General features: G+C 38.0%; 3 protein-coding genes across 4 annotated transcripts; 1 reads left to right on the forward strand and 2 right to left on the reverse strand.

Annotated features, from left to right (window-relative positions):
- Positions 1–799: 799 nt before the first annotated feature.
- Positions 800–5,053, reverse strand: LOC133715613 (soluble starch synthase 1, chloroplastic/amyloplastic). Its single transcript, XM_062142159.1, has 14 exons — positions 4,531–5,053; positions 3,647–4,002; positions 3,485–3,562; positions 3,262–3,386; positions 3,088–3,169; positions 2,784–2,957; positions 2,528–2,609; positions 2,265–2,419; positions 2,089–2,178; positions 1,885–2,009; positions 1,676–1,784; positions 1,531–1,583; positions 1,378–1,417; positions 800–1,266 (listed from the first exon to the last, which is right to left on the reverse strand). Exons 1-14 carry the CDS (start codon positions 4,829–4,831, stop codon positions 1,108–1,110), a joined length of 1,929 nt encoding a protein of 642 aa, XP_061998143.1. The 5' UTR covers positions 4,832–5,053; the 3' UTR covers positions 800–1,107.
- A 970-nt stretch (positions 5,054–6,023) lies between these two features.
- Positions 6,024–7,872, forward strand: LOC133715928 (uncharacterized). The gene is made up of 4 exons (XM_062142630.1): positions 6,024–6,314; positions 6,396–6,743; positions 7,074–7,229; positions 7,307–7,872. Exons 1-4 carry the CDS (start codon positions 6,147–6,149, stop codon positions 7,424–7,426), a joined length of 792 nt encoding a protein of 263 aa, XP_061998614.1. The 5' UTR covers positions 6,024–6,146; the 3' UTR covers positions 7,427–7,872.
- Positions 7,660–11,180, reverse strand: LOC133715927 (protein IQ-DOMAIN 21). 2 transcript variants are annotated; one of them, XM_062142629.1, is made up of 5 exons: positions 11,012–11,180; positions 10,735–10,903; positions 9,638–9,937; positions 8,865–9,254; positions 7,660–8,559 (listed from the first exon to the last, which is right to left on the reverse strand). In XM_062142629.1, exons 2-5 carry the CDS (start codon positions 10,813–10,815, stop codon positions 7,927–7,929), a joined length of 1,404 nt encoding a protein of 467 aa, XP_061998613.1. In that variant the 5' UTR covers positions 10,816–10,903; positions 11,012–11,180; the 3' UTR covers positions 7,660–7,926. The 2 variants fall into 2 exon arrangements, with proteins under 2 accessions (XP_061998613.1, XP_061998612.1); XM_062142628.1 differs by having other exon boundaries at positions 9,638–9,940.
- Between the last annotated feature and the right edge of the window lie 4,079 nt (positions 11,181–15,259).

A 15,259-nucleotide genomic window follows, 5' to 3' on the forward strand; every position in this document is an offset into this window, starting at 1 on the left:
GCCGTTATGACGGTTTCTGAATGACAAATTTTGAACTCAAAGAAAAAAAGAACCCCTCAAAAAATAATGTGATACTATTACTAGAAAAAGTTAAGTCGAATCTTTATTGAAGCCGAGAAAAATTGTGAAAAATATTTGATGTTTTGTGGATCTTTGAATTCATCACTTGCCCTTTGGTGATCAAGTTTGTTGAAATGAGAACTAAATTTTGATCAAAGTGGCAAGGACATACTAATTAACATTTAGTAGCGTTAGTTAGATAAAAATGAATAGTTTCGATCACTGAATATCAGCGAGACCCAGCCGGCCATGGAATATAGAACACAAGTTCGTCTTTACCGAAAGTTTACTCTCAAGAAAAATAACAATACCAAGGCATTACAAAGCAGTAAATTGCTAGTAAATGGAGATTCGACAATGGTGCTAAAGCAGTGCAGGTATAGCACATTAGCACATGTTATTCCTTTTAACTTTCAACGTGCCAACGTGGGCACAAATACACATATTGCTTCTATGGGCGGTGCCTAGTGAGCTGGTAGGAAACAGTTTTATAATTCTCAACCAGTTATTACATGGTGTTGAAGACTTAGAGCCAATCTTTTGAACTAGTTTGTTGGTGAAGATAGCCTGGATCATCTGGAATAGTTGGAAGATTCTCATTCTTTAAACTCTTGCAATTTTAACTACAGCCTAAAATGCAGCACATAGCTAAAGAGGAGCTAATATGTAAGAGATTGATAATTCATACTTCATACCAAATTCATGGCTATGTATGCAACTTCATTTACAAGGTACATAATATTAGAGTATCTTCAATGATACAATTATTTAGATGAAACCAAAAATACTTTTTACAAGTACAATATTATGTAGTCATATCTAAACTATTAATTTCAAAGGCATAGACGGCCCTTTATAATAGGTGATATGATAGAATAATTGCTGGATTTTCACTAAATGAATAAAACTAAACTCGTGTATACCTACCATGTAGACACCAATGATAACAACTAGCCGAAGGCTTTTGTGTGTAGGATCTCAAATACCCTATACATAGGAGTGAACAAGAAAAAAATTTAGGAGGTTATTCTCTATTGTTTTTTGGCCTCAACCAACGTATGGTGGGTCAATAAAGGCCCATTCGAAGACTTGTTCATATTGGATTGCAGCACTTTCCCATGTAAAGTCCTTCTCCATGCCTCTTTTCACCAATCCATCCCAAGAAGGCTTGTACTCTTTGTAAGTTCGAATAGCAAGTCTTAGAGCCTGTGAATCATTAAACGGTTACTAAAACTACAATTTGACTTACCGCCAACATCAAAAGGGATTTTTCGAACATCAAAAGGGAGAGAACTTAAGCATAAAAATTTGACTTACCGCCAACATGCTCTCTTTTGTTAGAGGAGAAAAAGTCCACCTATATAAGCCATAATTAATGACAAAATAAGTAATGATTCTAGCAGATATTCTATGATGAAAAGTTGCCAAAGACAAATCACTATGCCATAACACTAAAGAATAAGTGAATACCCTGTTCCCTCGCCACCTCCTTCAGCATATGGATTGAAATTAATCACCGTATCCTATAACACAAATAACAAAAGGCATAAGGAAAAAACGCCAAATGATGAAACAAGAACAAACATACTATATTTCACGAAGCATTGAAACTCACTCTAAGTCCTCCTGTGCTATGAACTACGGGTATAGTTCCATATCTCATTGCATACAATTGATTTAGCCCACATGGCTCAAATCTCGACGGCATCAACAATATGTCACATCTACAAATTTAATAAATGAGATTAGCGTTATGTATATGTATTAGTAACCTCTAATATATGTATTGGTAACCTCTGATGAAAAGCATATCTTTAAAATTACCCTGCAGTTATTCTATGAGAGACTGGGACATTAAATCCAACCCAACCACGAAATTTATCTTTATAAGTCGCTTCGGCTAATCTCATCCAATCTTGGCATTGTGTATCGCCAGAACCTAACATAACCTAAAATGCATTTGATACATTTAGAAAATATTCTCTTTTGAAGTAGGGAAAGAATTACTTGAAAAGAGGAAACACTTACAAATTGTACATCATCGGACATGAGCTCTGGTATTCCTGATTGAATTAGGTCAATACCTTTCTGGTAGTCCAGTCGCCCAATAAATCCAATCTATAAAGTTCAAAACTCAAAATTAATAATTTGGACGGTTTCACTTTGGTATGAAATAACCGCATAAATATTTATTACTCTCTTACCAACGGACAATCGGGCCTAATTGGAAGACCCAATTCCTTCTGCAAAGCAATCTTGCATTCAACCTTCCCAGAAAGATCATTAGCAGAATAATGTGAAGCAATATGTTTGTCAGAAGATGGGTCCCATTCAACCACATCAATGCCATTAGTGATCCCTGTTTATTGCAGAAAAAATACAAAAATAAAATACCCTATGATGATATTATTTCTAAATCAAGCAAGAAAATATGAATTTAACAATGATATATATATTATTGTCTTACCATTCAAAACACTTTTTCTACTACTTAAGAGTCCATTCAAACCATATCCACCTTCAACTGTTGTTATTTCCCACGCATAGCCCTATAAATAAAAGGTATAATCGAAACATGAAAAGATTAAGAGCGTATAAAACATATGCTAGTTACTTATTTAATGTTAATAATAGTCCTTTATAATGTTGAAAGTACCACGTAGATATAAAAAATGTTTGCTATCACATCAAATGATACGAAACATAAAAATATGCATACATACCTCGCTCACTGTCAATATCCGATCTGTTGTTACAACTGCACCCTTTAGAATATTCACAGCCTCACCTCTGTCAAGAGCATGAGCCCTAGCCCATTCTGGAAACACCCACTCCAATGCTCCATACCACTCAGCGGGCAGTCCTAAATTTTTATATGTTACCGCAGATTCCACTCCCTTGCATAAGTAAGACAAGGATTTATAAGGTTAATGAACAAATGGTAATAGAATGTAAAACCTACTTCAAAAATAATTGATATCTTGATGGGACTTAAAACTGAACATTAGTATTTTGAAAACATCAAACCTGATGTGCAAGGTTATGAATTATGAGAACACTTCGGGCATCAGTATAAACTCCATGTGGACGATATTTTGCAGCCAAAAGCCTGAATCATATGAAATAATTTAATGTCTGTCATCATCAACTCTAGACACAGAGAAAGTATATTTGAGTTTTAGAAAAGAGTAAAGCAATTACAATGGGACAAGGCCTGCATGCCAATCATTCACCAAGAATAAACAGTTTTGACCATAGGTATATCCTCCCAATGGAAGCACCAATGGTGCTTCACATGCTGCATGCGAAAGTAAAGTGAACCGAAACTGTAAAACCAAATGAGAAAAAAACTTAGCATTATTCCTTAATAAAAGAGCAAATAGTAGTTAAACAATATAATGATTAATCGAATGGAAAACTGTACTTGATTATCACCAAATGCTCCAAAACTATCCCCATATGGATTTCCAGGTCTATGGAATGATGGGTGGTCTACAAATACCTAAAGAGGAAAACAAAAGAAGCCATTATTATCAATCTCTTTTAAACATAATTGAGTAACATGAACAAATATCTAAAATCTTACCCAATCAACACCTTCCCGATACTCATGGAAGAAAGCAACCTCTTGTTCCCCTCCAAAGCAAATCACGTTAGTGTGGCCTACATCAATGGCTCCTGAAAACTTCTTGTCCGCAGGAGAACCATTTAGATATCTAGGAGAAACAACCATAACACGATGTCCTCGTCCGGCTAGAACAACAGGCAAAGAACCACAAACATCTCCCAACCCTCCTGTCTTTGAATAAGGTGCTGCTTCGGCGGTAACAAAAACAATGCTCCTAGTCACTTTTGCTTTAGGCTTCTCTCTTCCACCTACGTCCTCTGCTATTTCTATTCTGTCAGAAGTTATATCTTCATCGGTGTCAATCACAACTTCACCTGTAGTAAAAACATCAACTGAGTTCACCAACAATTCATATACAAATTTCTTTTGTAAAACATTGTAATAATACAGTCCGCAAGATAGAGACCACATATATATATATATATATATATATGGGACCCGAGCCACATGGACATTGATGTCGACGATCAGAAATGAAGGAAGCTCCGCGACAAAAGAAAAATATTCCATAAAAGCTCAACCACTAAAGATGAACGACCCAAAAATATCTGAGGCTAAGCTTGATTAAAACATCACGATACATCTCTTATCAGAAGTCATGATGTTGGCACCTGAATTTGCGGGAACAACCACTAAAATCTTAAAGTACTTTCCTCCATGCATGTCACAAATGAGAGCATCCCCATTCAAGATTGTGTCTTCATCACTACGACACTTACTATACTATATCGCATCAAATCATTCAGGTATTGCAAAGTTCATGAACAGATTCAAAAATATGAAATTGCGAAACTGAAAAACGATCAGGGTCGAAAGGGCCCAAAATTGAGGCAGAGACTTACCATTAGGAGGAGACAGATTAAACCCAATAACAGAGCCGGACGAATCTCTCTGGGCACCCAATAAGACACCATTTTCTTTCTCCTTCTGATCTTCAACAACTGAAGGAGCGCCATCTTGCGACCCGGCTTTACTCGACAATGATGCTCTGAGCCTCAAGCCTTCTGTTTTGCATCGTTTCTTCCACAAAGGAGCAAAACCCACTTGCCCAATCACATCATGGTGATTGATCAATTTGGGTCGCGCTAAATTTCCGGATAATGATTTGCATGGGAGTGAGGTAGTGAATTTGAGAGACTCCATTTTGAAACGGCCAAGAAACGCCGGAACAGAGAGAAAGAAAGAGAGAGAGAGAGAGAGAGGGTTTTAGAGAGAGACTTTGAGTCTCATATAAAAGAAGGGAAGGTATCTAAATATGAATGACCTTTGAAATTGAAAGTGGAAAGAAAACCAAAGGAAATTTAGATGTTCACACACAAACAAGCAACTACGTACACCTGTTGGGATGAGATATATGAGATCCAGAAAAAGCGCCAAAAGCTTAAGAAACGGATTCACAGCGGCGCATCACAAATTTGTAGAGTTTCTCAGCCAGTAATATGCTTCCACCTGTTCACAAGCTGGAGCTGAGTTTCTAAGCCAGTAAAATATGCTTCCACCTGTTCACAATAATTGACGTGGCGGAATAGTGATAGGGAAGATGGTTTCAGTGCCCGACAGCGACCACACGAGATTATGGTCCACCATCATAACGTGGCACTTTATTAGGGAAACACGTGGATTCACAGATTGGAACCAAGTGACTGCAGCTTTTTTGCTGAAACCCTCTCTAACAAAGGGTGTCCTTCCCGAGAGTCACATGAAACTGTGGCTTTCCACAAATTTTTTTTTAGTTTTTCTTTGTTTGGCTAGGCTTCTCTATGTAGAATTATGTGAGCTACTTGCACAATTTAAGAATAAGAAAAAAAATGCTATATATAGTGTTCTCTTGAATTCTTGTACACAAATATGATGTGAGATATTTCATGTTCAGAGTGACGGTGTATTGACCATTCAACTAGGGTGGAGTTGAATTCTAGAGTTTTGAAATCATGAATCAGATTGTACTTAAATTAGCGAGAGTTTTGAATTCATGAATCATATTGATGTTCAGTTTAGTTCTTCGCACTAAAATTAGTAGTTTATTGAAAATCCAAACTAAACTCGATTGATAGGTTATGTTTTTTTTTTAAGGTTTCAGTTCAATAGAAAATAGGTTATAGCTAGTGTTTGGTTGAAAGCAATCCAAATTGGAGCGGTTCGAGCGAGATGGACAGTGTGTACCCAGTAGGTATTTATGAATTATAACTCATCAATTTGTTTCTTACTCCCTCTCTCATCATCTTTTAAGAGAAGGAAATAGAGAATTGATAGTGACATATGATTATTATTGATACTCAATTTTTAGTTAATGGGCTATAACCCATGAAAATAGCTTAAAGCTGATAGGCCCAACCGCCCAAGAGGTCGAGGACCTTGTACAATCATGAAACTCCAAATTCTTCGTTTATGTCAATTCTTTACCGGAAACCCTAATTCTCAAACCGTTATTTTGTGATATCTGGTTTGAGAAATCAGAATGGAAGAGCAAGAAGCTCAAATGGAGATAGATGTCTATACAGAACAAGGAATCACAGCAACATTTTCACTCTCTCGGACCGACACCGTGAAAACCCTATTTTCGATTTTCAAGGAATCTTTTCCCCCAGCAGCTGAGGATCAATCAGGGTTTCATCTATTTTTTCAGGTACTACAATCAAAGCTTTCTATTTTTTTTTTCATCTGAAGAATTCTTCATGCATTTTCTTATTATGATTTTATGTGTCAGAATATACAACTGAAGCAGAATAATCAAGTAAGAGATGAGATTCAAAGAATAATATTCGAGAGTAAACTGGAGGAGCCGGATCAAATATCATTACTGTTTGTCCCCTATCCAAGTTGTGGCAGTGCAAAATGTAATAAGGTTGATTGTCAGTCAGGAAATACACGTTTCAAGTACTACCGTTACGGAAGATTGTGGAAATTGCGCTACTTGTGTAGGACATGCCGAAAGGAGTTCAATTTCGACATGCCACAACCTCCGAGGCCAACCAAGCGGCAATCGTTGCCCGCCAAGATCCCTCCACCACCCTCAAAGATGTGCCTACCTCCCCCTCCACCACCCCCGGTGCCGGTGAGTACTTACACTTGTTTCTTGCTAGTAGCGAGTTTTGATACATTTGATTTACATGTGTATAGGTCGTCTAAGTTAGTGCTGAGGAGCTGTGCTTGAAAGAATAACATGTACCAACTTCAATTTCTGTCTACGGTTTATTTGCTTAAGGAGGTGATGAGGTTTCATCAGCACTCTTAGCTAATGCATTTTGCTTTGTTCATGTGATACTTTTGAAGTTGGTTGGTTTTCTTCTTTACATGTTGTATGGCAGATCACTCTTATAGTACGTCTTATTATTATTTTTCTCGAGCTTCTTTGTAGCTTTGTTTGTTTGTGTGTTTCGTCTAGGTTGCTTCTTCTTCTTCTTCTTCAGTCTTGGATTTGAGTGATCGAGTACTAGATCACTGCAAAGCTCTACATCAGTACACTGCCCAACTGCAAATGGAGAAATCGACTTTGGAAAAGAAGAATAAGGCTTTGGAACAAGCATTGACCTCACTTGAGGTAAATATTCTTCTTGCGACTTTTATTATGGCAGTCACATTCAGATGTGTTAACTCAAATCCTACTGTTATCTGCAGGCCTCTTATAGGTTTGAGATCAATGCATTGAGGATGGAGCGAGATGCTTTCAAGGAGGAGCGCGATGACACTCTTAGGAAATTCGAGGCTATACTACAGAGTTACAGAATCCATAGGTAATGCCTCCAGTAGTCTATTTTTATTTGCAAAGGAACCCCAGCGGGTGACCATCTTTCTTTTGTAACAAAGAGGAAAATAGGTATTCAATTTGGAGGAAGAAAATTTCAGAGGATGCGCTTCATGTACGTTATGCACATGTTCAGAAGGGTTTATATGCATAAATTCGATATCGAGTTTAAAGTTTAGTCATTGGAGTGCAGAATTTGATTGCTGTGTTTTTGCAGTATCATGAATTTGCAAAAAAATATCACGGTCATATATTGATTCATATCTCGCATACATTATGATACATAATGGACTATTGACCACCATTTTTGTATAATTTTTCACAGCAAGATACATAATTTATTGCATATTGCATACCTCACAAAAGTCCATAACACAGCTTAAATAAAACAATAAAAGAGCATATTAACAAACCTTTTTTTTTTTTTCTCTTTTTTCTTGTAAGAAAATAAATAAACGGTTGGTACCACACATGCATATGGATCAAAGCACAACTAACCGAAATCATGTCTCCAACCATGAACAGCAAGAGGCAGGGCCCAATCTTCGCCATGGGGAGAATCAGGGCTAAAGCCCAATGACAATTTAGCCTGCCCGCGTATCCCGTTACTCTTTGGGCTTGGGCTCTTTGGGATCAAGTAGCTTGCGGGTCCTCCACCCGAACTTGACGAATCGCAACCCGAACTGACTACCGAGCCTTTCTTTGTAGAAGGGTTCCATTGGGGAGTGGGAGGGCTTCGCTGCTTGACCCAGCCCTGACCTCGTACCTTGGCCTTGGCAGACTTGGTTGGTGCCATGTAGCTAGGTACATTGTCCGGGCTTGGTTGGCTTTGTCGAGCTGAATACTGGTTAGAGTTGGTCATCTCTTGATTGAGTTGACTACGCAAGCTTGGATATGCAATGGAGTCCATTTCTACTGTCTTCTCGGAAATGTTGTCGTCGGTGGTTTTGGTAGTGGCCGGTGTCATATAAGTGGTCTCTCGTGCTCCCGAGTGGCGGGCATTGTGGGGTTGCGATGACATCCAACCCTCGAGCCAATTCCATCCCCATTGGCCCTTATCACTTTGATTGGCTTGGTGCCCAAAATCACTACCATGAGGAATGGATTGTAGAAGCTGTTGTTGTTGCTGTAATTGTCAAGTGAGAAGGGCATTAAATTAACTAGCTAGCTAGTCTTAACAGAAGTAAACTTTGTTCACCCAAAACTGGTACAAATGTACAATCTTAAACTTCAACATTATTTGTTTGTACACACTTAAACCGACCACGTAGCTAACTTGCTAGCTTATGTAAGAACTAATATGTTATTCATGTTTTACCAATCAAATTGACCTTAACACATCAACGATCGATCACATAAGATGGCAAGCTAATATGGTCAATAAAGTGTGTACAAATAGCATTACTAGAAATGAGAGAGAGCTAGACTGACCTGGTAGCTATAAGCGTAAGCAAGAGCTCTCTCCCTTTGGACCACATCATCATGTCTCTTCGAGGCATTTTCCTTGGAATAGCTTGCATTTCTGTGGTGCCTAGTTTGCATTTCATGCTTCTTCACAGGACTTCTCAGCTTATGCTCTTCTTCCAGCTCTACCAATGCTCTGAATCTTTCTTCTTCATCATCAGTATCATTGTCCGCATGTTTACGAATCTGCTGCTTGTCATTGGTCAATTGGAGTCGCCGAGCTCGAACTCTTGCTTGTACACGAACTAGTGCCTGCATGCATCGCATTGTCATCTGTGCTTGCTTCCGAACGTTATGGCCTCTCACCAATGCTTGTAACCTCACCAATCCCTTCAACGCCCGTAGAGCTCGTCGAGCCTACAAAAATATAGATTACACTTGGTTATTCATACTGTTGCACGTACCTTAATAGCTTCAAGTTAAGAAAGACCTTGGCATAGGAGTGTCAAATCCAGACACGACTCAAACCCGACAAAAAACACTACAAAATACCTATATGACATGATAAATACTTTATAGATATCAACGTAAATAAGATTTTTCCACAATTAATAGTCAAAATAAGAAGACAGAACGTACCATAAAGTGCACCTCTCCTAAATGACCTTATTTATTTCATGTCATATATGTTGCAGACTGTGAAGCTGGATCTGACACATATTCATGATACCTTAACTAAATTTTGTGTGTACGTACATATTCAAATTTAATTAAGGGAAAGAGGAGTATTTGTATATTACTAGGTAGCCTCTGTAAAACGACTGTATGAGGGTTGCAGCCCTTTCTTCCACAGAGTAGAACTGACGTCCATAACCAGCCAATCTAACAACTTTAGCCGCCGCTTGAGCTGCTGCTACTGCTGCATCTGCGGCAGCAGCTGTCGCCATTGCCACGGCAATGGCATGGTCTCTGTCTTCATGGTTTGCAGGAGTAGATGCAATGCTCTCGTCATTGGTTCTGTCCGGAGAACTCTCTGCCGGAAAATGTTCAAACGACACCACCTCCGGAGCATCATGTTGCTGCCATTTCTCCGCAATCTCCTTCTTAACAAAACAAATTAAACCACGTTAATTGACAACATTTATGAGAAAAATTAGCACTAAAAGGATGATATTTTGGTTGGGATGATGTGACATCTTAGGTGGCATGACAATTATAAGTCATGACCATGGCAGCTAGGTGTCTTTGCTACATCGATCGTGAATCATACATGCATGTTGATAGGGGACCATGAATGACACCTTTTTTTAGGCTCATGGTCCTAAACAAAGGCAGTGGCCCAGTACTAATGGGTAGTGCTAGCTCATCTTTAATGTGGTTCCACTAGCTCAGGCAAAAACCATATCCCCTCCCAGCAAGGCAACAATAGAAGATCACTCTGATTGATTCACTATCCAAAGCTAAATGTTTAAGCATGTGCTAGCTAGCTAACTGATTGTTTAGGTGGCATCTTAGTGACTAGTAGGAATGATCATATAAACAAGCTAGCAGTTAGCTAGATCAAGTGGTGAAGAATCTGAGGTGAGAAAGTAAGTTCGGATTAACTTCAGTCAAGAGTTCGATCTCGTCTAATGTAAGTATGATATATGTCTATTCGCAATGATCATACAAATTCTTATATAAGAACACATTTGACACACATGCAAACATAAATCACAATAATCTTCGAAGATCAGTCTTTTTGAGCTAGAACTCAGTTAATAGCCTAGCGGGACTTGAAGCTAAAAGAGTAATCAGAGGCCAAGTTAGTTTGCTTCTCCGTCATTATTAAAATTTAGCAAAGAATTTTTGAAACTGAAAATTAATTGTTTGGAAATTGAATTTGGACATTATTAACCTTTTTGTCCGGCGAGTCCTTGGAAGAATGTTTGAAAACTTTCTTAACTGTCGAGAACCAGCTGCTTCCTTTCTTTCCCATCGATATAATCTCCGGCCAAAAGATCGATCGATCTGCTTCACCCCATTTCCCTCAGAACAGCCATTCCGCAAGGTGAAAATTACGCTTCCTGCCATCAAAAAACACGATGAAATGCTAGAAACTTCATATATATCCAGAATGGGAAAGAAATATACGAAGGAAAATGGATCGTAATCATAAAAGATAGACGTCACACCTTCGAGCACACCGCCGACGATCACTGATCAGTTTAGCGATACTAACGAAGATCTAAGAGAGAGTGGAAAGAGAAAGAAGATATGTGTCTAGAGAGAGACAGGCATTGCCAGATAGAGAGAGAGAGAGAGAGAGATGAGAGTTCCCGAAGAATACGAAGGGTGTAGTAGTAGTGGTAGAAGAGAGAGAGAGAGTGTGTGGTGAGGGTAATAATAACTGCAAGTCCGCTCAAATCGCCGTTGCTATTTAACTATTTCACGTGTGAATCGATCTAGCTACAACCGTAGTGATTCTTGCAGCTGGGGCTACTCTATTGGACAGCTTCGATACCCTTAACCCTACGAAAGAGTAATTAGAAAATAAAAGGCAGATTAAGCAAAGGATTTTGCTAATTAATTTGAATATTATCAGAGATTGAAACACCCATTTCTTTATGGATCATAAGATGCCCGTGTGTTGTGGCTGTTGATGATGAATTGATGATTGATCGTATGCTCCGTCGTTGTGCATTTAGTTTCTTCTCGTTTTATTTTATTACAAACGATTTTCGATCGGAGAAAAACAGTGATTTGGGTGTTTAGGTGTGATGTATTGGATGAAGAAAGTCGTATATTTCGTATCGCTTCTCTTGCCTAGTTGATTGTTGTCTTTGTCTTAATTCATCGTAGACAATTCATTAAATTCATTGTCTTAAAAAAAATTTATTTATTTTATATTTGTTTTTCTGTAATGATTTTTATTATAAGACGAGTTTTGTTCTAACATTTTAAATATTATTTTGGCTTAATAAAAGGAAATAACAACGAGTCTACTGATGGATTCTGCAGAAAATTTTTATTGTCAGTATCTTATTAGTTTACTCCTCCCTGAGCTTCACTCAATAGGTGGAGTGGTATTGCGTTTAGCGGTGTCTCTTTCTGACAGCCCCACTGGGGCGGGTCACTGTGTAAAATTGCTGACCTCCTTCTACTAAAAAAAAAAAAAAAAAGGAAATAACAATATTTGTTTATAGACTAGTAAGCTTGTGATTAACTGATTATGAAAGGCTTTACATTTTATTTTACTGTTTTTGTTTTTGTTTTAAGGAAGAATTCAATATTGTCTCACGCGACTTAATTAGGTCACATCTAATTAGATCCAAGTTATGTGCATATATGTTGGCCTGTCCTTTCTTGTATCTTACTATCTTCCCACTGCGGTCCACTTAAATAATCATTCTAACCAAGTCCCCATCAATGTTTAATCAGTTTCACCCAATTCTTAACCTTCCCAATCAAGTATCCCACCTTAGTTTATACATTTTTGCCTCGTATTTCTCCAAGGGTCCGGTGTTGTTAGTTCTAACTTGTTACCCTTTATACCTCAAATACATGTTAATTACAATGTATTCACAAATTAGTATTATTTAGTTGAGTGACGTAAGTTTTCATTCGGTAAGTTGAGGATTCTAAAAACGACCATACGACAAAGGAATGCACAAGGTGCATGTGGTCTCATGCATGGGCATGTGAAACATAGAGATTTTGACAAGCGCTTAACACCTCTTTCTAGTTTCTAATGGTCAGGCAAGTCCATTGACTTATTTGTCTTGTTTTCTAAAAGAAACCTGCAGTGGGGGCAATATGGTTTCCACCACAAAACATATATAAACCCTTCAATTAAACTTCTTCAGTTCCTTGCTGAGCTGGGAAGTTATATTAGACACTCACTTTTGGGTCTAGTTGAGACTTAAAATGAACACATAATTTTTTTTAACTAAGGTAGATGATCCATTGCTTGCATTTAAAGGGAGGTTCAAGCAAAGATTCAAGAGGGGCTAGCTTCATTAGGAAGACTGAGAGTTCTCTCATAGTCTCATCCCTTTCTGTTGTGGCCTGCTAGCTTTTTCATGAGGATTAAATTTGGGTTGGTGACAAGCACCTTTCATCATATTGATGTTTATTTATGTTACTGCACCATATATCACACTCATCTATACAATATTGTTTGGGACCATTGCTAGGGTTCATGCAAAAGTTTCACAAACACATGCAGGAGGGTTGGACCTCCATTTTCCTCCAAGTTTTGTACTCAAATGTACACAGTGGTGGTTTAGGGACATATATACAGGATGCAATGATTAATTTGTTACATGGATCAATTTGACTACGAGTATTAATGTGGATTAGAAGCAAAACTATGTATCTAGCTACCTATTTATGGTGCTATTATGGTATGTTGAGGGAATGATATGATGATTGATTGTGTTCAGCTACCAGAAACTAAGAAATGCCAACAACAATTCACTGTTATAATGAGGTTTTTCATTCCTTTAAATATAATTAAGATTTGGTACAACAAATATAATGCCTTGAATATTGACTTTTGAGGCTTCTTGTTTTCCACTTGAACAAGCAACTCCAAGCATGTGAACATACTAAAGTGAAAACCGAGCGCGGAGACAATGATCCGATCCTCATGAGTCATTGCACTTTCTCTTTTGAAATGAGAGCGACAATTTAAACTTGGAGTAGGCCGTTATTTCTATGTATATTATCAAAACTGGAACCATCATACAATGGGGGAACAACCTAGAGCAATAACCATAAAACAATACAACCCATTCTCACCGCGATTCATCGAAATCTCAAAAACTGAAACTATCCCTTTTGTTTTCGAGAACTTAACTGTCTTATTCTCATATTTTTTGTTTTTTTTTAAAAAATTACGTATTAATATTTCTCTTCATAATATTTTACGATACAAGAAATTCAACGCTTTTCTACATCCATTTTTTTCCGTCAACATCACTTTGAGTTTTAACCAGTTAACCACTAAAATCACAAACCCATCTCTAATAGGACTTATGATTTAAAGAAAATCATATAACATCATTGGAAAATGATTCAAAGAGAGAAAACAAAACCGGACCAAAGACCTTTCTGGGGCCAATAATTTGACAATGAAATCCCAATATAGAACCCATCTAATCTTGACCCGGCCCATAATCAGTTCCCAAAGCCTGTTGGTAACCTGAAACCCTAATCTCACAAATCACACAATATGAGAGCTCAAAGCTTCAGTATCTTATTGAATCAGAAACTTGAGGCCATATAACAGCCTTACAAAACAGGAATGAGATCAAATAACAACCACGATTACATGACCCACTATCGTGGTGAATTTGTTAAAGACTAAATCAAACCCATACTACAGTCCTAAAAGTCATTAAAAAAAAAAGTCAGGACATTATTAACAGAAAGCAAACAAACGTGATAAGTCTGAATGACTTAATCACCAAGAAACTTTAAGTCCTAACAAGTCCTCCCTTAAACTGCACTGCAACTTGCAGTTAGTTTACTTCCAGGTGCCACACACATACCAAGCAGCTCTCTCATCTTCAAGAACACTTCCAACTTTAATGGCTTAGTCATTATATTAGCAACTTGATCCTTTGTACCGCAATGCACTAACTCAATGACTCCATCCTTAGATCAATCATGAAAAAAGTGGAATCGAATATCTATGTGTTTACTCCTACCATGCATGACTGGGTTCTTTGAGAGTTTAATGGCTGAGTTATTATCACAAAGTATAGTAGTGCACTTACTTTGTTTGTGTCCAAGCCTTTCGAGAATTCTTTGCATATATCCATACACTTTGACAAGCACAGAAGGCTGCAGCGATGAACTCAGCTTCTGTGGTAGAGAGAGTGACCGCTGGTTGCTTCTTTGAGAACCAAGCCACTACACCTGAACTCAGCAGAAATACATAACCCGATGTGCTTTTTCGATCTTCAAGGTCTCCGCGCCAGCATAATCACTATTTGAGTAGGCCAGTAAACTTCCTTCTCCACCTCTCTTATAAAGAATCCCCAGCTCCATGGTGCCTTTCAAGTATCTAAACACTCTCTTCACAACTTGTTGGTGCATGGTAGTAGGTCTCTCCATAAACCGACTAATTAAACTTACCACATACATTAAGTCTGGCTTGGTGGCAATCAAATACATTAGACTGCCCACCATTTGCTTGTAAGCTATAGCATCAACACAGGTGCCTTCTTCATCTTTTACAAGCTTGAACCCAGGCACAATCGGATTCTTCACTGAATTGCACTGCTCCATGCCAAACTTCTCTAGAACTTCCTTAGCGTACTTCTTCTGACTTATGAAAATTCCCTCCGAGCTTTGCACCACTTCCACACCGAGGAAGTACCTCATTTTACCAAGATCTGACATGTCGAACTGCTGTTTCATGGGCTCTTTGAATC

The sequence above is a fragment of the Rosa rugosa genome, chromosome 6 (assembly GCF_958449725.1).
Source record: "Rosa rugosa chromosome 6, drRosRugo1.1, whole genome shotgun sequence".
NCBI lineage: Eukaryota > Viridiplantae > Streptophyta > Magnoliopsida > Rosales > Rosaceae > Rosa > Rosa rugosa.